Genomic DNA, 27586 nt, shown 5'->3' with positions numbered 1-27586 from the left:
TTTAACAAAAATTTTGATAAAATTAAAACCCTTGAAGAGAAAATAGACCTAACTCAAATGTCACATAGATGAAGTCTCTTTTGATTTAAACTCTAATACTTTATTTTGTAGGATAAATTATGTATTTAATCACTCAACTATTCTTACAGTTCATTTTTAGTCATCAATCTACTTTTTTCAAAATCATACCTAAATTTACATTTTAATTTTGTTTCGGTTATCCACCGTTAAAAAAATAAAGAGTAATGCTGATGTATCATCACAAGTAATGTCATATTATCATTAAAACATAAAAAAATCACATCAACAGTTCTATTATGGTAGCAATTTTATTTTCTTAATGACGAGTGGTCAAAACAAAACTTTATGTATGTTTTTGAAAAAAAAACAATAATTGAGTGACCAAATCAAAATTACAAAATAGTTGAGTGACTAAATATATTGTTTATCGTAAAAGTATTGATATTTTATAAATAAATAATAAATATACGAGTAAACTATATATTTATTCACTCAACTCTTACTTCGGCTCTATTTTGGTTGCATAACTATTTTTTTAAATCATCACTAAGAGTTAATTGTATCATATGTCCCTAAACTATAACCCTCATTTTAAACTGCTCCTAAATTTTTAAATATTTCAATTTCATCCCTAAACTATGATTTTTTTAGAAATTAGTCCTTAAACTTTTGAACATTCTAATTTTATCCATAAACTTTTGAATATTCTAATTTCATCCCCAAATTCCCTCTTTCTAAATTAGTCCCCAAACTTTTGAATATTCCAATTTCATCCCCAAATTCATCTAAATATGAAATTAGTTTCAACCATAATTTAACCTAAATCTTGTTTTTTCAAACATATAATAATATAACTTAGCCTAACAATTTTATTAACAATGAATGTAGTTAGTGTATACGCATTGTTTGTGATAAAATTGGAATATTTAAAACGTTTGGGGACTAATTTAGAATGAGTGCCATAGTTTGGGATGAAATTGAAATATTCAAATGTTTAAGACTAATTTAAAATGATAATCATAGTTTTGGGATTAAATTGGAGCATTTAAAAGTTTAAGGACCAATTTAAAATGAATGACGTACTTTGAGGACATGTGGGGCAATTAAATCTATTATTAACATTATATTTTGGTTTAGCGTTTGACGATAGAAGCTGACGGTGTAATGTCCTTTCTCAAAGAAGCAAGAATATGGTGGACATTGGACAAACACCACTATTCATGTGCTTTCGGATGAGGTGACACGTTAATTTTTCTAAGAAAAAAATCATTATCGTTCGATGCTTGTTAGCACTTGAATTTAGTCGGTAATTCTTTGCTATATTCCTTTTGTCAGATTTTTAGAGGCTCTTGTAACGTGAATTTAGATGGCAAATGTTGTGTTTTTGGTGAGTTTGATTCCTATATTATAGTTTTAACAAAAAGATATCATAAGTTTTATACTTTTGAAAAGGAAAAATTAATGACTCTCGTATTATTTTTTTCTCTGAATATGACATTTCAACTTAGAAAATAAATCGTACCTTTCTTTTGGCTTAACATCAAATACCAATTTTGGTGTATCATAATATATTTCTATGTGAAAAGTTGCTTGATGGTTTTTGGACTTGATTTTAAACAAGTCTATTCATATTTAAATAATAGAGATATAGATACTATCCTAGAAATGAGAGGTTAAGTTGGGGGAGGGGAGGAGAAGTATTCCACCAGATAGGCTTGGACGGTTTTTGTCAAAAACCTGGGCAAAAGATTTCGAGAAGAGCACTCTAGGAGTTTTTTAACAATCATGGCAAGGTCCTAAGAGTTTTCATCCCGTCGGTCAACAACAAACCCATGTATTCCAACTCTACTTTTGCCTTCGTCCAATTCGCCTTCATCTAATTCACTTGTGAGATAGACCTCCTCAACGCTGTTAGGAGAGTGGATGGTGCACGGATCGATGGAAGGATGATCGCGGTGAGGAGAGAAAAATATCATAAAGCTCGTAATGTTGAAGCGACGCCAGGTAGGGAAATGAATGGTCATAAATCGATCAACGAAAGAGGTAGGAATACAACAAGGAGTCGAGACTATTATCTAGAAAGTTTGAGAGATAACACATCGTATAAGGAAACATTGCAGTAAGATAATTCTCCCTTGAAGAATTGCTCTATGACGGTCATTGGAATGGATGGAGGAGGTAAGAAAGAGGTTTCAAAGTTGTTATTTCCTTTAAAAGAATCAAATTGGATCTATAAAATCAACGTATGAGCTAGAGGTTGTTCAGAGGGCCTTGTACAACGATGAATTTGATAAGAAAGTAGTGAGATGAGGATATGCATGGAATTCATGCATTATTACCTTCATGTAACACCCCAGATCGGTACGACATATAGTCAACCGATGTAGGATGCCACACGGAACCACCGAAGTGGCTAACTAACTTTAAACTTTCTTTCTCATGCTTTAAAACGACCATTATAACCAACCATAAAATAAACTGAATATAATAAAAATCTTTTCACTGAGAATCTCAAAAATAAAATATTACAGACTGACTCTTAATAAAATTTATGACTCAACTGATACAATAGGGTTTATAATATATACATGCCCTTCAAAAACTGCTGAGATGTACTCTGAATCTGTATTGGGTCTGGACCTTTATCTATCTACTCCTCCTCGAATTCTCGATCTACTGTCCTGTCCACAGAAAGCAATCCAAAGGCTGAGCTTACTAGCTCAGTGCCACACTAACAACTAGAACATACTAAAAGCATCACTGAAAAGCTCAAGCTATCAAGTCTACTAGTATAAGGTTTACTGCTATCTGTTATACTATCTGTTCTGTTCTACTAGCTCACTCCTTGAGTGTTGGACCTCGCGCCCAAGCTAGTATGCCTTAAAACCGTTTTAGTGAGTATTCTCGAATATTTACTCTCTAAGTTATGGTAGACATCATGGTGCGACTGAGAGTTCTGCATCAAGGAGCTCACACACCCCTCTAGTCTACCCTGGATATGGCCCCCAGAAATCTCTGCATCAGAAACCATACGCCTGACTAACCCACCCTTTCTTCTAAAGATTGTTAAGGCCTCGGAAAACATAGTTAGTTAAAAGGGCCTCGGCCCTACCTAAGGATATACGAACTTAATCTATATTGTCGACTCTGCTAGCTTTTTTTGAGGGAACTCGGGTATCCCCGTCATTTTCCCGAGCATTCAAACAAGACTAGTCTTATTTAATCATGCTTTATTCTCATTTCTACATTTGGATTAAACATTAACATTCTCACTTGTAGTCTTATATGAAGAATTACTAAAGTGTTGGGTACCTCGAGTCTAAAACGCTCAAAAACTGCATTTACTGCTCAAAACATACTGAAAGTATCGAACTATCCCTAGAGTATCGATCTAAAATTTTGATACTTTATATAAGTATCGATACTTTTTAGCCATATGTTCTGGCAAGTTTCGATACTTTCCTGAGAGTTTCAAAACTATTCCTAAAGTTTCGATACTCTTTGAAGAGTATCGATACTCATACCTAGAAAATACATATTTTGCTTGGAATGATGAACAAGTATCAATACTATCCCTATAGTATCGATACTCCACCTGTAGAAAACATATTTTCACTAAAAAAATCTCTTATTCATCTAACCTAAATACCTTAGTGAGATCCCCAAACGTCCTTAAAATCTTGTGTGATTAAAAAGGAGAAACAATAGGCTTTACAAGGTACTTAAACATCAAAACATGGAAACTACCATGATCATGCAACACTAAGCTTTATAATTAAGTCTCAAGCTAGAAAACATCTCTAATGATCACTAAAAGTATGAAAGGGTTGATAGTGTGTTACCTGGCCTCATTGGTTGCTAAAATCTCCCTCAACTCAACTATGAGTCACCTTACCTTTATCCTTTTTTTTGAAACTCTTTTTCACCTTTTTAACTAAACCAATCAAGGATATGGATTACTACTCAACTAGAAGTTAGATTAAGCTTAAAGACAAGTCCTACAACTCAAATCTACCCAAAAACAAGTTTAAAACACTTGATTTCTCTCAACTCCCAAAAATCCATTTTGAAATATTAACCCTAAACCTATTATTTAGGGCTTAAAAAGAGCTTGAGGGAAGAAGATTAAGGTTCTTACCTTGGTTTCTTCAAACTAAACTTGAAACTCTAAAAATTTGTTCCTCTTTTCCTTATTCTGAAGAAAGAAGAAGAAAGGAGAAGATAAGAGAAGAGGAAAGATGAGAGATATTTTTGGTGGAAGGTTCACGTGAAATATAGCTAAATAAGGAGGTTTATAACCTTTAAAACCAACTATGGGTAAACTACTCTTTTGGTCCCTCTCTTTTTTACCTCTACGTAAAACCATCACTTACTCTTAACTCTTGGGCCTTACTTAAGCCCAAAACCTATATAATTTGATCCAACTATCTTGGGAAGTCTAATTGGCACTTAAAGGTCTCAGGTTAAACCAAACTACTGACCTGGGTTTCAGGGTATTACAATTCCTGTCGGAGGAAATCTTGAAGAACTCTTGGTTGAATAGAAAGTTTGAGTTATCATTTTGGTTTGACTATCTGGATCTTTTAGTATCGGAGGATAAAATTTTCATGACTTTTTACACCATGGACCTCATTGGAGCCCATTAAACTGTTGGCAAGAGTCATTCTTCTCACTCATTAACCAACTACTGACCTGGGTTTCAGGGTATTACAATTCCTGTCGGAGGAAATCTTGAAGAACTCTTGGTTGAATAGAAAGTTTGAGTTATCATTTTGGTTTGACTATCTGGATCTTTTAGTATCGGAGGATAAAATTTTCATGACTTTTTACACCATGGACCTCATTGGAGCCCCATTAAACTGTTGGCAAGAGTCATTCTTCTCAAGATTAGCTAGCCAATGGGGCAAGTTAATCTGCATTTCAGAAGGCACAAGGATAAAGAAAGAATTGGCTGTCGCCAAAATGATTATAAAAGTGGTGAGCCCCTTTGATGTTTCAAGGTCGATATCTATATGTTCTTTGGGTAAATTGTTTATGATAAGTATCAAGACCGGATTGTCCTTTATTGGTTCGACGATTATTACTGGTATAGAATCCGAAAAAGAATATGAAGATATTTCGCACTCAAAGTCGTCAGAAAATTCGTATTATGGTGGCCATTGTCCTCAGTCAGGGTGGAGAGCAAACCGTCATATTTAGAATCACAGGACATGGTGATGTCGTGGCTTGATGAGGGAAGAACATGTAGTAATCCAAGGAATCTTTCTGATACTAATGATGTAGCAGGATCAAGAGAGCCATCATTGAGGAGTGATAGTGATAACGCTAATATTAATAACAATGAACTAGTTCTCCAAGTAGGCTAGAGTGCCATTATTGGGGTATATGTTGATCTTTGCTTAAGAGAAAATATAATTGATCCTTCTTCTGGGCCTGACCAACCCAATATTCAGCCTATAAGTGTTGCCCCAATGATACTACCCTTGCCACTTTATAATAGTAAGCATCCAGCTGGGCCCGATGATAATTCATCTCACAATGGGTTGGACCCGGAGATTAACCCCAGTAGTAACCCCAATCCAAGTCATACCCTTACTTCAGGTAGAGCTTGATCGAGCAGTGGACATAGAGCTAATTTTTTTGAGAGGGTATATAAAAGATCGAGAATGGGAGTTTTGAGAATTTCATTTGAGGAAGGAAATAGTTCTATCAACTCATCTCTAGTTGCCTTGAAACATCTTCAGGAAACCCTGAATACCTAGAAGGTAAGTAGAATGTTGGGTATTTCTTTCAAATGAGGGATATTAGGGGTTTGGGTAGGAAGGAAGAAATCAAGGGCGGTTAGGGGAGTGGTAATTGAAAGAAAGTAAGGGTTCCTATTCTTACATGAGACTAAAACCTTAGTTTTTAAACCTGCTTTACTGAAAAGGGTGGAGGGGAATAGATTGCATGGTCACTGCTTTTCGCCTACTATCAGATCCGCTAGGGGTTTAATTGGTTTGTGGGATGAAACTTTTTTGAAACCATAAACTAATTTATTCATAGAAGATTTATTGTTGTTTTGGGGATTATTAAAGAGATACAATTTAGTTGTGGTTTTATCAATATCTACGATCCTGTAGTTAAAGAGGAAAATGAGGCTTTTCTCGAGAAAGTATTCTCCTACATTGAATAGATTAGAATTTCTCTGTGTTGGAGGGCATTTCAACTCTTACTAATCAGTTGAGAAGAAAACCGGGGCTCATCAGAATTCGCATATCATTGATATCTTTAGGAATTTCATCAACAGGTTCAACCTTGTTGATATTCCTCTTGTTGAGGGATTATTCTCCTAGTGTAAATACAGAGAAAACCCAACCTGGGTCAGATTTGATCGGTTTTTGATGGATAGTAATGTCATGGTGGTATTTCTAAATCTCTCTCAGAAACTTCTTCTGAAATCTCTGTCGGATCATAACGCAATTGAGTTGGTTAATGATGATGTAAATTGGGGTCTGAAACCTTTTCGTCTTTAAAGTTATCTATTGAAGGATGCTAGTTTTGTCAACCTGGTGGAGTCAAAGATAAAAAATCTGAGACTGAAAAATAAGTGTTGGGGTATCTTAAGCGTTCTTAAAGGTATCAAACCAAAGATTAAAAGATGGTTGGATAGCAATTTTAAGAGGTTAGTCGAATCAATCCGAGAGTTGAAAAAAAGATTCAAGATATGGAATCAACTCTTCAACAAGGGGTGCCATTATCTAATAACTGGGACTCTTTGACCTTATACAGGAAGAAGTTATGGAATCTGTATCGCATAGAAGAAAGTATGTGGCAACAAAACTCTGAGGAAAAATGGATTAAGGATGGGGATTGGAATTCAATGTATTTTTACATTTGTACCTCGAACAAAAAGAGGATAAATTCTATTAAATCTCTCAAGGTTGATGGGAATGTTATCTCGAATCATAAGCTAATTAGGAACTGCATCAATGACTTTTACAAGAAAGCCTACAACAGCAACTACTCTTTGGAGATTGAAGAGATTAACCTTATCTTTTCTAAGTTGTCTACCGAGCAAGGTGCCTCTCTAGAAGAGCATTTTTCATATTAAGAGATTTAGGATGCCATAGCTTTCCCTGACAGTAATAAAGTGCCTGGACCGGACGGGCTGAGCATGTTTTTTTTTCAAGAAATTATGACCAAACCTCAAGGATCTTATTCTGAAATTCTTCAAGGACTTTTTCTCGAGAAAAAAGATGGAAGGATGGGATCAACCATATGTTTATAACCTTGATTCCGAAAAATATAATCCGAAAAGAGGACTATATACCTATTAGCTTGGTGGGTGGTATATATCATATTTTTTCTAAGGTGCTATCTAGGAGATTGAAGACTTGTATCAACTTTATTATTAGCCCCGCTCAATTCGCCTTTATCCCGGGGAGATAAATCCTCGACTGCTTCTTTGTAGCGAATGAATGAATCGATTATTAGAAGAAGAAAGACCTAAAGGGTTTAGTGCTGAAAGTTGACTTTAAGAGGGCATATGACTCTGTTGAATAGCTAATCTTACTCTGAACCATAAAGCAAATAGGGTTTTGCGATCGTTGGATTTTTTGGATTGTCAAGTTCATTTTATCAACCTCCATCTCAGTCCTTGTAAATGGTTTAACTTTGGAGGAGTTTCAGATGGCTGGAGGTCTTTGTCAAGGCTACTCTCTCTCTTTTCTATGGTTCAATTTGGTAAGTGAGGTGTTGAATCTAATGCTGGAAAAAACAATTAGCGTGGATATGTTCAAGGGATTTCTAATGGGCAGATCAGAAAACTCATTCTTGCTATCCCACTTACAGTTTGTAGATGATTTAATCATCTTTTGCAACGCATCGAGAGGCTAAATTTTGAATGTTACAAAAGTTTTGCGAGTGTTCAAGATTATGTTGGGGCTCCAACTGAATTTTTCTAAAAGCAAGCTGTTCAGAATTAACGTTAACGAAGAAGACCTTAAGTCGTGGGCTTCTGCAACTGGTGTTTCAGTGGGCCACTTTCCTTCAGAATATCTCGACATGCCTCTAGGGGCTAAAAGAAATTCGATGGCCTTATGAGAACCTGTTATTCAAAAATTTTATGAAGAGCTTGTTAGGTGGAATGCTGCTACTTTATCATTTGCAGGAAGACTGGTGCTTTTAAATTATGTACTAACAACCTTGCCATTTTATTATCTATCTATTTTTAGAATTACGTCTTCGGTTTATAAGAAGTTGAATGCAATTATGGCTAGGTTTATCTAGGGTGGAAGTATAGAGAAAAATCAAATTCATTGGGTTAAGTGGTCAACCTTATGTCAGTTAAAGTAGTATGGTGGTTTGGGATTATCCGATCTCAAACTCTTGAACCAAGCTCTGCTCGGGAAATGAGCGTGGAAGTTTGGAATGGACTGAGAGTCTTTGTGGAAGAGGTTGATCTGCAGCAACTATAATATTGATTTCTAATCAATGGTCCTTAATAATATCCAATTTCCGTAGGCTTATTGGATGTAGAGGGCTCGTAAACAATTGTGTGAAAGAGGATGAGTTCGAGACTTGTTTTCGAAATCATATTCAAGCTAGAGTGGAGAATGGCAAAGCGATCTCTTTTTGTCATGATTCATGGATTGGGGGCTCTTCTCTAAAGAATCAATATCCTAGAATTCACTCTTTCAACCAACAAAGATGGGAAAGTTGTAAAATTTTGAAGTTTTGGACCCTTGAGGTGGGAATGAGATGTCCAAGTAAGAAGAAATCTCTGTGATTGGGAGCTGGATCAATGGCTAAACCTTATGTCACTACTAAGAAAATACAATAATCAAGAAAATGCTAGTGATGGTTTAATGTGGACTAAGAATGGTGATGGAATTTATTCTGTCAAATCCTGCAGAAAATTAATATCGAGTATGGAGGGAAAAGACCATTTTTGGAATAACCATGTCTGGGCTGGTTTAGCTCCTCCAAGGGTGGAGACCTTCATTTGGCAGATTATTCATCAAATGGTGACGGTTAAATCAGAACTACTTAAACACGGTGTTTTGAGAGTGCTTGATCAGCTTTGTCCTTTATGTAGGCTGCTTTCTGAATCGGTGCCTCACTTGTTCATTGAATGTTGAATTGCTTGGGCACTTTGGAATCATTTTTTTCCAATTTTGAAAAAATTTCACTGCTCTTCCTAAGGTCCTCACCACCCTCTTGTCAGCTTGGAAAACTCTTACTAATCATTTACACATTTGGTCTTTCATACCGGGATTAATCGTATGGTCAATATGAAAACTTAGAAATTCTGTAGTTTGTGAGAATTAAACTATAGATTCCTTTTGCCTATTATTTCTAGTAAGATTTCGTCTTGCTTCCTGGTTTTCAGCCAAGTACCCTAAGATTGTGGTCCATTAGACTCTTTGATTAGTGACCTTACAATATATGATTTTTGTCCTATCTCTAAGAAGAGGCATCTGTCTTCTTCGACCTCTTCGTTTTGGTCCCCACCCCTGAAGGTTTTTTGAAGTTGAATGTGGATGGTGCTATGAGCTGGAATTGGAGTAAGGCTGGTATTGAGGGCTTAATTAGGGACTCCCGAAGCCAAACCTTAGGCTCTTTCTCGGATTCCATTGGTTCCAGTCCTCCGGTCTTTGCAGAACTAATGGTCGTTAGAGTAGGCCTAAATCTCTTTTCTTCGACTGTGTTGGTTGATAAGGGCAGACTAATTCTGGAAAGTGACGGTACGAATGATGTAGATTGGATTAAGGATCATTCGGTGTGTCATTTGTCCTTTGGAGCCTTAGTTAAGGATATTGTTTAAGTCAGAAGTAATGAAATTCTTATTTGGGCTGTTGTTAGAAGTGCAGATTGGAAGGCAGATGAGTTAGCTAAAAAAAGGGATTGTTAAATCTAGGATTGTGTGTGGTTGTAATGAGTTCTTTTTAAGTTTTGAGTTGTGTCCTATTTTGTAGCTTGTAACCCTGGGGTTCTTAAAAACCTCTCAATTAATAAAACTTGAGGTACTTTTTTTCTCTCTTCTGCTTTTTGCCGCGTAACCTCTTTTGTTTCGGACAATTATGAAGGGTTTTTTTTTAACAAGACCTCCAATTCTTATTAAAAAAACACTTAGAGAATAAATCTAACGTGACCCTTTGATCAATGTTTTTCATCGTTGACCGTTACTGAGCTGATACGGCAGTTCATGGTGCTAATGTGACAATCCATAGTGGTTGATAATGTGACAGATAACATGGTAGATAGATTAAATTAATAACTCAAACATGACAGATAGACAACAGTGGCGAAACTTAGTGATAGAGTTTGGGGGCAACTTAAAATTTTAAAGAAATTCAAAGGCTTAAATTAAATTTTTTAAAATTTTTGAAGGGTTTAGTTTAAATATTTCAAAAAAATAGGGTCTAGCTAAGTTTTTTGAAATTTTGATAAGCTCAATGATAATTTTTAAAATTTATAGGAGAGAATTTAATCAAGAACATTAAAAAAATTTAAAGTTCCGCCACTACACTTCAGCATTGTGAACTTCCACATCAGTATCGTAACGGTCAACGATAAAAAAACGTTGAGTTTATTTTATGAGTTGGAAGGTCACATTGAGAGAGAAGAATGAGGTCACATTGAGAGAGAAAAGAATGAGGGCCACATTAGTTTTTTTTCTCCGAAAGTACCAAGGACTCTTATGCTTTTTTTTGCCTATAGATTTTGACTTTGTGAACTAAACAGACCACGTTGTCGGCTCCTTAAAAACCAAGTTTGCGAGAAAAATAAGCAACTCTAACATTCAGAACTTGTTATAACAGTGCTAAAAAGCTGACAGAGAGAGCATACAAAATTCAGTCACAAACCTATGTCTGTAAATAAAAATGTTTTGCCAACTTCAGCAGCTTATAGCTTCAAAGATAACCAACTGCTAAATATTTACAGGCGAGCCACGAAAAACGGACTCTGTTTATTGGATCCACCATCAAAACTGAATTGTTTGTGAAAGAAGTTTCCTTTCTGTACATCAGGGCATCGGACGGTCCATTTTTGCATCTCCTGCCTAATTTGTAAGCCAAAAGTAAACTGCCTGAGCCGGGGCAGCACATTAATAAGCGATTTTGCGGATGGAGAAAAGTTTAGCAGTCTAAAGGTTTTGATTCTTCCACAGGTTCTGCTGCTTCCTCAACAGGTTTAATGTTTTCTTCTGGTTGCAATTCGCCGATCGGTTTTTGTTTGTCTTCAACTAGTGCATAAACCACCGCTGTTCGACATGGTGCATACACCAATAAAGACCGAGGGCGGTCGTCGTACCATCCTTCCTGGAAAAAAGAGTGGATATTGAAGACAAAGTATGTAGGAAGAGTACACTGAATTCAGCAATGAAATGGTCTTCAGCCAATTCACTTACACTGCTGAAATACTCCACATCATGTTTAAGCCTGTTGAAGCCTCCAAATAATGGATCATCTGAATCCAATACAATCTGGAAGAGCAGCAATATATATATATATATATATATATATATATATATATATATATATATATATATATTTGATGAGAACACATAAGAAACTCATTATATAAACCTCAAAATTTTATACCTTGTATTTTCCGGGCCTTAGACAACCAACACGGTAATCGAAGTAGCTTTCATGCCAGTGAAAGTTGAACACGAAAACCAGATTGCCTCTTTCGAAAACGATTACTCTGTCTCCTTCGTCCTTCCGTGATACATATTGGTGCTCAGAAGTCATGAACTGAATAAACAATCACCCAAGCATCATTTTACGTTCTAAACAAGAGGAAGTGATCTTTTTGGCTAACCCGAACAATACTGTTTGTTCAAATCTCGTTGCATGAAACAGGTGGTATAACATTGTATCTCAGGGATAAAATAAGGAACAACAAAACAGTAAGCATCAACATACTCACGCCATACTCATCTTCAACATGTTGCATTGCCTTATCAAATTCTTGCATCCCGTGATACCTAAGTTTACCTGCATCCCCCTGTGCGCATATAACCAAATAATATTTGGTTGTTTGATTGCAAATCATATTACCATCAAATTTTAATGAATCGTTACTCGAGCAAAATATGAGTTGAATAGAAAACTTACAAGATCGAATCTGCGTCGACATTTATCATAACTGAAATTATTCCCAGGAATTACTTTGCCACTATGAAGACGCTGCTCTCCCCTTGGAAAATCAATCCACTCTGAGGAAAGGAATAGCAGATAAATTATATTGCACTGTTCAAATTAAAGAAGGATGACATGTTAGGAAGAGTTGCAAGCAATAGATCTTACCAGGATGTCCAAATTCATTTCCCATGAAATTCAAATATCCTTCTCCACCTAGTCCCATGGTAATAAGCCTAATCATTTTGTGTAATGCTATTCCACGATCTATAAGTGGTGTACTCGTTTTATCCAGAGCCATAAAATCATACATATCCTGCAAAAAAAAAGAGTTGAAGCTATAGAAATTGTACCGCTGACTCAGACCGATTAAACACATTTTCTCCGATTAATAAAGAATAGCCATACAACTGAAATTTTCTAATAGCTAGATAGGTCAAAGAAAGAAAAGATTGTCAAGTAAAAGCATTTCTTTTAGCAAGTTAGCTTTCTGAGTCTGTAATACTCATCAGCACGAAAATAAGAACGTAATTTAACCTTATCCATCAACCAGAACGCTATTGTTTTATCACCAACTAGAGCTTGGTCATGGCTTTCAGCATAGACAACACACTTTTCCAACCACCTCCTGTTGGTGAGTGTGTGAATAATATCGCCCATTTGCCACTCTTCATCCCTCTTCCTGTATGAAAAAACGAAGCAAGAAGTATACATCGGTTTAAAACCAAATACGTTCACAAGATAGTATCTTTAAAGTCATCAAGATACAAAGTTCGGATTAGAAAGTTAAGCACTTGAGAAGCTCGATCCATTTATCAGCAACAGCCATGTGTAGACGGTAATCAAATCCCACGCCACCACCTTGCACAGGGAGGCAGAATGTAGGCATTCCACTCACCTGTAGAACACAGGTTAATGGTTAACATAACGAAAATTCACTTGATCACTAGCAGGGTAACCTACATATTCGTAGCATATGAGCACATTTGATGCATGAAAAGAAGCGGTGAAGCATAATAGTAATAGTAAAATATGCATAACACAGAAAAATTGGTAGGCTAATGCAAACAAATGTACGTCTGCAAACTTATTCAAAACCATTTGTACCCTTAGCATCTGCATGCACATAAAATGCTTTGGAACCTCATTCTATCTACTCAATCCAATGCAGAAAATGTTGCTGTATAAGAGGTAAGAGAACTTAAAATTGAATGTCTACTTCAGAAATAGACAACTGATTATAAGTCTTAGGATACTCAACGTGACTCAGAGAAGAGTAATAGAACATACATCTTCACCGATGGTGACAGCCTCAGGATAGAGCCCGTGAATCATATCATTAACCAGCATCAGATAAATGACAGCATCTACATCAGTCGCATATCCAAAGTATTCACTGTAATTTCCTGTAAACGTTACCTACAACAAGTTCAGAAAAGCACATAATAAGATGGGATGATACACTGTAGAGATGCAGTGACACTGGCATCCTTTAATCTGTTAAGAAACAAACATAGAGAATTGTGAATAAACAAATTCCCTCTCTTGTTTTAAATGTCACTTTATCCCCCTTGACTATTAAGGGTGTTAGTAAACCAGTTAGTATTAATACACTAATGCCACGACACATAGCTTTTCTTTTAACGAAGTTATATTTTATTAATAGGTTATACTCTTCTTTTTCGACTTATTTTTAGTGTATGATTAATCTTAACATATTTCACCAGTTCAAGAATCAAATCCTACATCGGTTCCAATTCTCTATATACATAAAGTCAAAACTTTGACAATGAATATCTGGACACGCAAGCAATTTTATCATGTAACACCAAGCAAAATAGAAATCTCCAAACTCACTCGGACAGTACCTGCAACCCATGATGGGTGTACATCATTGAAGTCACACCATCGAATCTGAATCCATCAAATTTGTATTCTTCCAGCCACCATCTTGCATTTGAAAGAAGAAACCTTACTACCTAGAGCAGCATATAAAAATTAGATCAATTAGGAAGGGAGGAAACTAAAATCTTTTAACAGACTATAACAAGCAACTATATAAGAGAAATTTCAATATTAGCACATACTTCCCAGCTTCCGTAATTAAAAAGGCGAGAATCCCACATCCAGTGGTGGCCCTTTGTCCCAGAGTGGAAGTAATGAGAATCAGTTCCATCAAACATGTTCAACCCATCCAAAACATTATTAGATGCATGGCTGTATTTATAAAAAAATCAGTTAGATGAAAAGATGGTTGAGAAATTTTATTAGTAACCTAATTTAAGTAAAGAATAAAAATTAATCGAGACATGTTGCAAAAAATTGTTTGCTCAAGGCAACAGATCAAATACTTAAACAACTAATTGCTTCTACAGCTTATAACATAAAATTTTCTTTGTAAAACAATATGCCTAGGTACCATCTGGTTATTGTTTTTGCTACCAGTTTTTGCTTCAACAAGCAAAAAGTATGTTTGGATAATAAAGAATGAAACAAACTTCAAAAGCATTAAAAAGAATACTGTGATATTCCTTTTCATACAACAAATATAGTAGAAATTTTAGTACATCTTCTTCACACACACACACACACACACATATATGTATGTATTCAATCTATTATGACTTTTTTTCTCCCTTTTCGGTTTTCAGAAATCTTCTATAAGAAACAAATGGCAATATTTGCATAAAGCCTAATAGAAGATGAATGTAGAGTCAAGGCAGGAAAAGAAGAATTTTATATTTTCACTTTCTAATGGAAAAACATAGGGGGAAAAGAAAACCATTTGCATAAAATTAAACAGTAAATAAAGCTAAGGGGCTTATTTCTGGAAAAGCTATCTCCTAAAAATATATTGCTTACCTGTGCACAATATCCATAAGAACAAATAGACCCAACTCATGAGCCCCGTCTATCAAAGACTTAAGATCATCTGGGGTTCCAAAGCGGCTGCTCGGTGCAAAGAAATTTGTCACATGATACCTGCAACATATAAAATGGAACTTGGTGAAGTAGAAGAGTTAAGTTTCGATAACCAAAACTAAATTGTAAAGAAATATTTCTGTTTACATCCATAACATAGCAGTTTAGTATGAGTTAACAAACATACACAGAAAGATATAGATTTGAGATAATATTATGATTGAGATGATACCCAAAGCTAGCGTAATACGAGTGCTCTTGAATAGCCATGATCTGAACCGCATTATATCCAAGTCTTTTAATGCGGGGAAGCACGTCATCTCTAAAGTTGGCATATGTGTTAATTTTTGGCTCCTGCATCTCAGAGTTGATAATATTAGTAACATGTAACAAAAACGAAAACAATGGAATAGTTGTTACCATTCCTACATTGAAGAACATTAATCGTCTTTTAGCTGCATATAACTAGCATATTAAAAAACTCAAGAAACTCAGAAAGCTCTTAAAACTATATATTTGTAATACCATATCCCAATAACTTGTGGATCCAGAATCCTTATAGTCTTTCTAATAACAATAATAAGGAGAAGAAAATGCAAAATAGTACCAATATTGATTTAATTGCAAATTCAGGCTTCTTAATGAGTTTTAGAAATGGATGAAGAATCCTAATGAAATGCAACTCATCCAACTTCAATTTTTTTGAATTCTAACTGTTATTTAAGAGTTAAGACATCTCTATACACAAAGGAGTTAAGTGATATTCAAGTCTTAAGCTGTTTTAACATTTGCATTATCTACAAATGTAATTCTCGTTATTTAATGCTATCCAAATGGAACTATTGAGCACTGACAGAGAAGAGTTGAATAACAATTCATGCAAGGGGAAAGAGATGCATACCGTACTACTCATTCCAACATGTGACTCATAAATTCTAAGTGATTTTGGTCTTTTTGGATGAGGGTGTTTGAATACATATTTTTCCTGTCACCATATGAATTTCATTAGCCAACAGGAGTAACAAAAAATTGAGATGCGATATAATATAAAAGATTGAATCTGGATGTGATTAAACGAGAACATGCAATAACATAAGTTAGAAACTGACTTCTTAACTGTTTATTCATCAAAACAGTCTCCTTCTATAATTATTCAAAGATGAATGGGAAATTCAATATCTGTTTATACTCTCTTTTTTTTCTTTTTCTTTTTTTGCACAAGCAGGCTTGCTTTTGTTTAATGCATCTTCACACTCGGGCAGTCATTTTAAAATTATGACATACACTGGTTGTTACTTCAGATTTTACTCAAAATTCCAATTATTTCAGCATCTTATAGTTTGAAAAAGAATAAGTCATCTAATATTTCCAAGAAAATTACAAAATCAAGTGAACCACAGCAAATATACCTCTTCCGGCGGATCATAGTATATTCCACTGTATGAGATTCCACCTGGTGCTTGAACAGAGAACTTGATCCAAGCAGGAATGGAATCCTTAATCCCAGATTGAGTTTCCATACGAATCTACAATCATATGGTAAAAAAATTAAAACGGATCCATGGAAAAGGAGCTTTAGATAAATAGTAATTGACATTATCAACCAGTTAAGGGAAAAAAAACATCCCCATCTTTTCTTTTCTATTTTTCTTCCTTTTTTAAGGACAGAATTCAAACTCAGCTACCTTGAATAATTTTGTTCAACTTGGAGAGGATATACCCACTAAATACTTTAATGCCAACAGGAACAATACTTTACAAAGGCAAAATTATATAGCATTTTGCTCCATTTCATTTTTTCTGGAAAAGTTTCAGAAAATCAGTCCTACACTAGGCTCTTTGTACAATATTACAGTTGTATATATGGTCTTATAGGTTCTACAACAAGAAGAGCTAAAATGGTAGTAATTTTATTATCTCAACTAGTGAAAATTATTCCCACAACTATCAACTTTTGAATAATAACAGAAAAGAAACTTATTTCACCTTTTCAATAATTTATTAGCACACATTTGTATCTTATACTGCAAGTTTTTATTCGATAGATATTTCTGTCCATTAGACATGCAATAGGATAAGTTCCTGGTCCACAGGTCGTGATTAAATGGTTAAATACATTGTTGATTCACACAGAAAGAATTGCAAAACGTTATAGATTCAGTTTTCTCTGAATTGAAAAAGGGGAAAAAAGAACTAATAAACAAGTAGCATTCGAAAGTAAACACAAACTTTAAAAGCCAAATCTATATGCATTTACTAGTAACTTACCTTCACTTGAGAACCATGGGGAATTGGTGGTGAACCATCAGCATTATTAGGCAAAAAGATCTCCCAGACACCAAACTCATTCTGTTAAAAAATATTTAATAATTATAGAATTAAATGCTAGATGGAAAGAAAAGATGGAATATGTATATATCACACACACACACACAAATATAAGACACACGAGACATCAATAACAATATCTTTAAACCAAACTTAAATATCTTTAAACACACACAAATATAAGACACACGAGACATCACTAACAATATCTTTAAATCAAACTTAAATATCTTTAAACACACACAAATATAAGACACACGAGACATCACTAACAATATCTTTAAACCAAACTTAAATATCTTTAAACTTCTTTCAGCATGTTCATTGAGAGACAAGCACCAACTTAAATATCTTTAAACTTCTTTAAAAGTATGTACTTCACAAAACTTTTGTGTCAAGTAATTATCCATCTATGCCTGGACATTTCTTACAGGCACGGGTAATATAAATTCATTCAATAAGCAATGCACAGGCAGCAGTTTGTTTTTGCAGAAGTAAGCATATGGTACCTGGCTCATAATATCTGCATTAGGGTTCCAATTGTTAAAATCTCCAATCAATGCAGCTGACTGAAACATAGAATGCAGTAAAACAATCACAACAATGAAGGGGGGAAAACAGATTCTAAAGTTAATAAGACTTTTTGATCGAATAGAAGATCAAATGATTAATTGTGAAAGTCTCAAAGTGTTAAAATGGTGCATAACAGACCCTAGCTCCTGGAGCCCACTCCCTATAAGTTATTCCAGTTTCACTGAAAGCCAGATGAAATTATGATCAGAAGAGTGACATCAAGTTATCATGAAACAATTTATAAGACATGAAACAAAACGGAGAACGATGTTTTTCTAAAAATCAAAGTTAGCAAGATAGGTATTAAGCATTAGGATACAAATAAATGTAAAGGAAACACGGAGAAGATAATAAAAAATAAATAAATAAAACATATAAAAGTGACATATTGGGGAAAGGACTAAACCTAAGGGCCGTCATAAAATTTCTCCATACTTTGTTGAGCATCAGGAAACCTGATTTCTCTCTTAGATTAATCTACCTGAATCTTAAACATATAAAAGTAAAATATCACGAAAATCATGTATACCTGTTCCCACACAAAAGAATTACAAGAATACTCCAACACTAATTTCATTTAATTAAAATTGTTTGTTTGAACACGAAATTGTAAAAAATCAAAACAAAATTACACGTAGGATAAAACACAATGACGTGCAACCATGAAAGCTACAACCAATATGCAACACTATGGGAATGGCCATGCTAACAAAACTAGGAATTGGTAAGATCAGTAACCTGCAAATGAAGCCAAGCTTCTCATAGCCGCGAGAAAACACCTCCAAGCCACCTTCATACTTGTCAATGTCCTCACGCATTCTTTTGTATTGTGCATACCTGGTTAAAATATAAGGCAATCAAATTTTGACAATGTTTTTCAAACATATTGTTGGGAGAGTCAACATTTGAATTCAATTTATCGCAAAATACAAATACAGGCAAATAAAAAGAGGATTCTCATACCGGTAATCAATATGGTCACGAAAACCCAACAATAATGGATCTATTTCATATACTTTCTGTCCAGCACCAGGAGTGGGGATGGACCTTGGTTTTGCTTCAACCTCAATCTTTTTATCTTCTAAAACTCCTTCAATATCTACACCAGGAATTACCTGCAGGATCATAAAGAGAAAAAGAATAAAGGATTTTTCTCTTGTATTTGATTTATTTACCTGAAATATGCATCAAAATTAGCTGCTAATGAACCTAAAGATAAGAACCAAGAAACTGCCATTTCCCAACCTTATTCCTCAACTTTTTACGTAGATTATTAGTATAATTTTTCTTCCAAAAGAGTAATAGTGCACAATCAGAATAACACATTTTTTTAAAAGAAAAAAAAGTTAAATCTGTTTTAGAGAACCAACAAGCTTGGATGATTACATCGAAGATATAAGAACCGAGAAAATATCATTCCCAAACTTGTGGGTCATCCGAAATAGTGCACAAACCTGTGGTCAGACTCAGAATCACAAGAACCAACAAGCTGAAATGGTATAAACACATCTCATTTTTCAAATTTACTTCCAAGTATATTTCTTGAAATAGAGTCTAATATTTCCATAATATTCAAAACACATTCTGCAGTATTCTCAGTGGCTCACAAACCTGTGGATCATCCGAAATAGTGCTAAGACTTTGCAACTGATCTGTCAAGGATGAAGAAGCATCACCCTGGGCACCGAGAGCAAACACGTTCTTGGATGCAGCAACAGTGAAGGATGAAAAGTATGAATCAGATAAAGACTTTCTTACAATGATCTTCCCTACAAGCAAGCATCAAATCAGTGTCCCACAGAGAATACTTTTGACAGTACTAAAATTATACTAGCAAATTCAGATCAGTTTTCATTAGAGAATAAGAGAGACCAAAAGACAGGGTCATATTGGAAATAGGTTGATAATGCAGCAATTATTCGCCTATATAACATTTTCAAAATAAATTATTTGTATTTTCTGCTTAAAGTTCCCTAACTGCAAAATTAAAGTATCTCTTTCCATTTGATGGTTTCTGCTATTACACTACAGCATCCTTCTTTAAAATTCCACTTTCACATTTATGATTTAACTCAGCTCTTCATTTAAAAAACTAGAAAATTCTTCATTGTAATTCATTTACTGCCACAAATTCAGCAGTAACATTTTGAATCATGCTAATCAATCCTTCAACAAAGTACCTATTGGCCATTGCGATTCCAAAAATCAAGGAAAATCCAAATATTCAGACTTCAACTATAAATTTCATTAAGAAAAAGAACACGGTATTTGAATTCGTTCCTTTCCGCGTCTGGATCATACTACAACTCAGATCTTTTTCCACCGTTGTTTCTAACTTCATCAATAAAAACAACAAGCATCGTAACAAAACTTGCTAAAGCTAACCGATCACTGTTTCATCAACTACTTGTTTCTTAACCAGAAAACGGAAAATGAGATTATATTAGTTAAAGGATCCCTAGAAAAAAATCACGAGCTTATCAAGTTTCCAGAAACGAACAAAAATAAATGGAGCAGAGAAGTGAGAGAGAATACGAGCAGATTGAAGCTTCTTCGTCAAAAGCAAAAAACGGCTACTCCTAGCAGTAGCATTGAAGCTTGACGCACTGAATCTGTACACTAAAGGCAGACGAGATAACTGTAAAGCAGATACATCATGAAGCATCATCTCTTCACCAATTCTTCTTTTCTGTTTCAGATATGAATGCTAAGAACTGTGAGAGAAAAGGTTTTTAAAAAGAAAATACAGATCAAAATGAGGATTAGAGAAAATCTCGCCGATGGGAGTTACGAAGCCAACGAGAAGCGCGAAATACGATACAAAATCTAAAATGCAAAAGAAATGAAAAATGAATGAGAAGCGCTACGTGTAACGTAGGGAACTGAATTGGGATTCGATAGTGGGAACTACTCAGTATTATTATTGACCGCGCATCTTCACGCTTTGGCTATATTATTTTAAGTTAAAATACATCGTTAATCACTTAATTTTACTCTCTTATTTTACTTGTTATGTTTTAAATTTTTTAATTTATTGACTTAACTTTCAAACTATTCATGTTTTGATCGTACTAAATTATTTTATTATTTTTTGTATTACATAATATTTTATTATTATTTAATATAAAAATAATTTAAAATATAAAATAAAATAAAAGATGATCGGATGTCACTGTCAACCATTATAGATGGTGTTCGTTCGATCCCAAATTTTTTAGGTCGGTTCACCTCGACCCCTGAGTCTAAATATGATGGTTGTTTCACTGGAAAATATCCCAAAACTCATGAATCTCAATTGAAACATTTCAATTTTCTCACTTTCAATCTCTAATTCGTGGGCTTTATAGTAAGTTCTGAAAAAATGAAGGTCAGATTTAGACTCAGTGTGTCAAGGCGAAGAGACACATGAAATTTGGGACTGAACGGACGCCATTTAGGGTGGTTGACATTGATAGGCAGTGGCGTTCGACCACCTTCTATTTTTATATTAAATAAAAAATCATATCATACAAAAATAATAATAAAATAATTCGTAATGATCAAAGTTGGAGAAATTTGAAAGTTTAGTGAGTAAATTAAAAAAATTGAAAGTACATTGAGTAAAATATGAGAGAGAGTAAAGTCCAATGAAAAATGGTGTAATTTACTCTTTTTTATCAGTTGAATTATGGATTTGATCCTTTTATTATGCTTAAATTAAAATCCCATTCCTATATTTTAATATGACATAATTTGATTATTTCTAATTATTTTATTAATTAATATAATTAGTTAAGGTTTTTAGTTGTTATGAATAAAATATTAAGATGAAATTTTTTAAGAAAAAAACTTTTTAATTTATCATGCTAACATCATGTGTAAAATTTGATACATTTTGTATCAAATTATGTTAGTTAAAAATACAAGGATTAAATATAGTAGAGGGATTGGAACTAAATTTAACTTCTTTTCATCAAATTTGAACCCTTAACTGAGGGCCTGCGACACGTGGGTTCTGCTTATTCAGCAGAAGTGATCGAGAACGGCTGGTGGGTGAATTCCATGAAAGTTCTTGAAATTTTATACTAATTACATTCAAGCACAGTATTTTGGGAAATTGCATTCATCCACGTGGAACCAAACGGCGTCTTACTTGAAAAAATTAAGGGTAAGTTATGCATTTATTATTTAAATTATCAGTTTTGGTTCTATTTTAGTATTTAAACTTTCGATTTTTTTAAAATCATATCTAAAATTTAGTTTTAGCTTCATTTTAGTACATTCGTTCAAATTTTAACGTTAAGTTTTGAATTTTTTTTGAAAGTTTAGGTACTAAAACATACCAAAATTGATAGTTTATGTATTAATTGCGTTAAGTTTTTAAAGGTGGGCACTAAAATGAAAGAAAAACTAAATATTAGGTATGATTTTGAAAAAATTGAAAGATTTAACTACTAAAACATATCAAAACTGATAATTTAAGTACTAAATGCATAATTTATCCAAAAAATAACTAGTATCATTCCCGTGTTTATAAGGGGACAACAATAGTTCTTTTGCCTCTACTACAGTAATGGTGAAAAAATTATTTATGAAAAATTTTATGTTAGGGGATGAGCTTATAAAATGTTAAAAGGAGACTGTAATTTTTTTAGAAGGGACCAAAATAGATTTTTTAAAGAAATACAAAGAAAATATCTAAAGCATATAAAAATTTAAAAAAAATTAGGGGACGGCCGCCCCTCTAATTCCCTAATCCATCCCTACAAGAAGAAGGTGTGGATTATAAAAAGTTGAACCAGCTGACCATTAAAGACAAGTTTTCTATACTAATTATTGAAGAGTTACTTGCATAAGTTGGTAGTTGCTATTTTTTTAAAGAAATGGATTTAAGGTCAAGAATTATGACACCATCAAATAAGAATGTGAGAGCATGATATTAACATATACAAAACAACTTTTTAAGACTGGTTATGGTTACTATTGAGTAGATGAACAAAGGCTTGTATTAAGTTTGGAGAAGAAGAGAAACGTACGAGTAAACAAAGGCTTGTGAGTTTCTATACAACTTGTGATTTTCTTGTGCTTTGTGTGTGGATAATTTTTTTTAATAATTTATAGAAAATTGAGTGTTTATTGATCAAATAATTGGTATTTTATAGGGTATGCATTGGTAATTGATCAATAGTGAAAGAGCATGTAAACCCCACGTTAGGAAGGAAAAGTCTTTTGAAAGGTGTTTATAATACTTGTCCTTTTTTCTTTATTGAGTGATAAATGACAAGAGGCCCTTGCACGTGTATGTCGCCGCCGCACTCCAGTCTTCGAGTGCACAAGTGTTAACCTTAGGAAACGACCGTCTATTGCAGTGATTACATATATCGAAGCAAAATCGTTTCTAAGACAGTAATCCCAAGTTATATTGTTTAAACTATGGGTGCACAAATGTCTAATGATTTCTTATTGTCCTAAGATCTTAGGCTCTAAAAACACAGACCCAAGATAAGTACCTTGTAGGCTTGTATCATATCTCTATATTTGAGTCCATACTTGGTTCTGTAAAACATATTTAGTGGAATCATGCATTGTAACAGCTTGAAGTTGATGTTTCCTAAACAGATATTGTTAAGTTGTGTTATCCCACATCTATTAAGTATTAGATTTCATCTGATCTTATCTTCCATTACAGCGCTTCTACCTATTTTCAATTAGATTTTACGTTGGATGCTTAAAAGCAAAAATGATTTGTCTTCATTTCCCGGGTCAACATGTGCTAGTTGATATGTGGCTAACTACTATCGAACACTTACTTATGGCTAACTTTTTTATTCAGGTTCTCTGCCAAAAGTTGACCCTAAAAGTTACCGATTTAACAAAGGAGAATGAAAATCTCAAGAGGGTAAGCGGGCTTTCTTCCATATAAGTATCTCAAGTATCCAATAGAGCCTTTTATATACTTCTTATTTCTACTTGACCTTTTCAAGTGGAAGTGTACGTCTATTATTCTAGTAGTCACAGATACTCAAGTTTTTAGGTCCCTACACTTATGAATTTCTTGGTTGTTATTGCATTTATGTTAATATTGCATGGTAGCTCATTCCTACTTATCTTCTATAAAGGAACATAGAATCTATTGTTGGAATCATTAGTGCCCTGGATCAATTCTATGAATTGTCTGGTCTAAAACTTAATGCTGCCAAATGCGAACTATATACTGTTGGAATCCCTTTCAGGAATCTTGAAAATATTTTACAATCTACAGGATTCAAACATGGTTGCTTGCCAGTGTGATACTTAAGGGTTCCCTTAGTCATAAGGAAACTCACCGAAAAGGATTGTGTAGTTCTTATTGAAAATATCAAATTTAAGCTCCATCACTAGTCGGGAAAGCACTTGAGTTATGTAGGCAGATTAGAACTTATCAGAGTTGTCCTCTTCAGTATAACAAACTACTGGTGCAGATAGTTAATTCTGCCTCAGACAATTATTAGCAGGATTGAACAACTTTACTCTAGATTTTTCTGGAAAGGTACTGATAAAGCAGCCACTGGAGCAAGAGTTAGTTGGCAAAAAATATGCCAACTGAAATCTAAAGGAGGACTTAGATTAAAAGATACCAAAACATGGAACAAAGCATGTATAACACAACTTATCAGGAACATCCTTGCGGGAGAGATATCATTATGGGTAGCTTGGATCAAAAGCTACGTTATTAAAGATCAAGACTTTCTGTTCATGGAGGCTAAAGCAAATTCTAGATGGTGTTTCAGGCGCTTACTGAAACTTAGAGCAGTTGCAACTCCTGTTTTATCTACAAGGTCTTCTAAAACAAAAGATTTCTGGAAAGAACTACGGGTAAAAGGACATAAAGTCTTATGGCAAAAATTGATATAGTTTCCATTACACATTCACAAACATAGCATGATTACATGGATGGCGCTTCTCGATAGACTCCCAACTAAAGATAGACTCCTTAGAATGGGAATTGTTACTTATGGCTCCTGTATAATTTGCAAAGAGGTTACAGGGACTAGGGATCACCTGTTCAGTGACTGTACTCTGGCAATTTCAATATGGAATAAAATTCGTACTCTATCTGGTTTAGGCACTCCTCATTTACCATGGGTGACCATGTTAGACTGGGCTTGTAGTGCTTGGAAAGGTAAGTCCCTTCTCACTACCATCTTAAAACTTGCTTCGTGCGCTTTTATTTATTCCATGTGGGAGGAAATAAATAGAAGACTATATCAAGGAAGCACAAGAAGTGTGGAAGAAATTGTGAACTCTATTAAGCAAACTGTAGGTATCCAATTGAGAGGAAGAAATATAAATAGATTAGATAGTATGAATATTTACTTTTGTAATCGTTGGGGAGTTTAACCATCAATTTTGTTGAAAGTAGGCTATAATTTATCCCATTTATGGGATATTTTTTGTAGCAGAACTCTGCATCTTGGGTAATAAAATTAAAATTATCCAAAAAAAAAAGGCAAAAGAGTTGGCCCTGATAGAGTATCGGTCTCAAGAGAGCAACAACGAGCATCTGAGGGCTGCAGTAACATATGTTATCGTTGATTTTGAAATTGCTTTACCTATTTGATAATCATAGTCCTGAAAATACTCCTTTCCAACATATGTTTTCCTGCAGATGGCTAAGTCAATGAAAGCTGAGGAAAGGAAAATTTCCAAAAAACTTAAGTTAGACCATCAGATTTCTGGTCCATCTAGAAACTATCCATATTTATTTTATAACCAACATCCTTTTCCCCCTTTTTATTGGCCTTCCTGTAACATCCTCAATACCGGGTTAGTGATCAAAATTGTAAAGTTTCAGAATTTGGTGACTAAAGTAGAACCATGGATTAGTTCAATGATTTATTTGGAAATAAATCATAAAAGTTGTTAGTAATTATTAGATGAATTGAAGGGCAAAAGGGTATTTGACAAGAAATATTTTTTATTTTCCTTATAAGATAAGGAAACCACGTGGGAAGAGAGAAAGGTTCCAGAGTTCTCTTCTCTTCTCTTCTTCCTTCTTCATACGTGAAGGCTTGACTCAAAGGTGAGTTTCTTTGTTTGTTGATTAATTATTGATTTTAAGGTTGGGTTATGATCATTAGATGATAATTAAGCTTAAGGAAAGCTTAATTTGTTCTAAAACAACAAGATGAAAGATATAGAATATATTATAGAAAATGAGTTTTTAGATAAATTTCTGGAAAGGAGTTGATAAGTGAAATTTGAGAAGGAATTTGACTTGTCATCACTAAGAATACGAGATATATGAAGTTAGAAATGATTAATAACAAAGTTGAAAGTTTAGCAAGATTCTTAAATTTTAAGAATTATGATGAGATATGGAAGATAAAGATGGTTTATATGGATATAAGTTCGTTTAAGTAATGGTAATTGAGTTTAATGACATGATAGGGGTTTAAAATAAAAGAATTGAGTGAAAAGTTTATGGTTTTCGGGCTAAAATACAAATTCTGGGCAAGGTGTATCGATGCACATTCAATGTGTATTAATGCACTCTTTAAAGAAGAAACATCGAATGTAAGTAGTGAATCGATGCATAAGGAGTGCATCGATGCACCCCCTTAAAATGAAAACATCGAAGGTGATTGGTGTATCTATCCATGGGTAGTGCATCGATGCACATGTTAAAGAATACATCGATGCACTGTAGAATGTATCGATGACTTCAAAGGGAAATTGAAATAGACATTTCTTTTGGTCTAAGAAATAATAGATTAGAATATATCAATGGGATACTGATATGTATCAATGTATGATTATATAGATATCGAGCACGAACAAGTTCCGGAACGATTATCAAGTTAAGATTCGATCGAAAGAAAGGAAATCATAAAAGTGGATTGGAATTTAGTGAGGCCCAGGTGAGTGCATATTATTTAGTATATGATGTTTAATGGGAAATAAGACTTGCGACAAGTCTATTTCCAATAGTAAAATGCATGAATTCCTAGATAGAAGTATGTTTTTGCTATGGTTCATATGTGTGCATGAGTCGATGTGGTGACATATTATTGTATATGTTGCATGATTATATGTGTTAACATGTTTTTGTATGTAATGATATAAGAAGTATGTGCTATGTGATGTATATATATGAACATATGTGAAACTGAACTATGTGATTGCATGAGAAAGATATGAGCCATATGACATGATATATGTGAACATGGGAAAACAAATTATAAGATATGAACTATGTGATAATATGAAAAGAAGCTATGTGACTACATGTATATGTGAAAAAAACTATGAACTTATATGACATATGATATGAAAGTGTATATGTGGAATGATATAAGTGAAAATACCCATGTTATATGATACGAGAGCTATAGGTATAGCTGCCATGCCAAGAGTCCAGGGTTCTACGTGGTCCTTCGGGACATATATGTATATTTTGGAATATTTACAGGGTCTTTTGAGACAGATTTGATCCACTGGAATATGTATATGGTTCTTAAGGAGTGGTTATTCGGGACAAATACAGTACATAGGTCCTTTGGGACAAAATTTCATAGCCCCTAGTGGGACCCCTTACGAGCTGCGGTGACAGTATAGTGCACAACCTCAATAGACTCACATATCTACAGTTC

At 34.1% G+C, this 27586-nt stretch overlaps 1 protein-coding gene across 1 annotated transcript; it reads right to left on the bottom strand.

Annotated features, from left to right (window-relative positions):
- Positions 1–11144: 11144 nt before the first annotated feature.
- LOC120200323 (1,4-alpha-glucan-branching enzyme 1, chloroplastic/amyloplastic-like) lies at positions 11145–25138 on the bottom strand. The gene is made up of 22 exons (XM_039201196.1): positions 25075–25138; positions 21446–21451; positions 18939–19053; positions 18714–18812; positions 18114–18156; positions 17912–17971; positions 17343–17423; positions 16484–16600; positions 15976–16059; positions 15307–15428; positions 15015–15134; positions 14236–14369; positions 14021–14127; positions 13443–13571; positions 12947–13050; positions 12690–12834; positions 12321–12468; positions 12129–12229; positions 11941–12018; positions 11610–11765; positions 11417–11491; positions 11145–11327 (listed from the first exon to the last, which is right to left on the bottom strand). Exons 1-22 carry the CDS (start codon positions 25136–25138, stop codon positions 11145–11147), a joined length of 2271 nt encoding a protein of 756 aa, XP_039057127.1.
- Positions 25139–27586: the final 2448 nt, after the last annotated feature.

This window comes from Hibiscus syriacus, unplaced genomic scaffold, assembly GCF_006381635.1.
Source record: "Hibiscus syriacus cultivar Baekdansim isolate YM2019G1 unplaced genomic scaffold, ASM638163v2 tig00005939_pilon, whole genome shotgun sequence".
Lineage (NCBI taxonomy): Eukaryota > Viridiplantae > Streptophyta > Magnoliopsida > Malvales > Malvaceae > Hibiscus > Hibiscus syriacus.
Note: the sequence above shows the minus strand (reverse complement) of the source record. Positions and strands in the feature narration are given on the sequence as shown.

What these genes read in the sequence shown, in the direction of transcription:
- LOC120200323 (XM_039201196.1), bottom strand. Translation starts at nt 25,138, where the DNA reads ATGGTAGTGAGAAGGGACTTACCTTTCCAAGCACTACAAGCCCAGTCT. An exon ending in TTACGGAAGCTGGGAAGTAT is followed by an intron (nt 14,128 to 14,235) that starts GTGCTAATATTG and finishes TGCTCTAGGTAG; the next exon opens with TAAGGTTTCTTCTTTCAAAT. An exon ending in ACACCCATCATGGGTTGCAG is followed by an intron (nt 13,572 to 14,020) that starts GTACTGTCCGAG and finishes AACTTGTTGTAG; the next exon opens with GTAACGTTTACAGGAAATTA.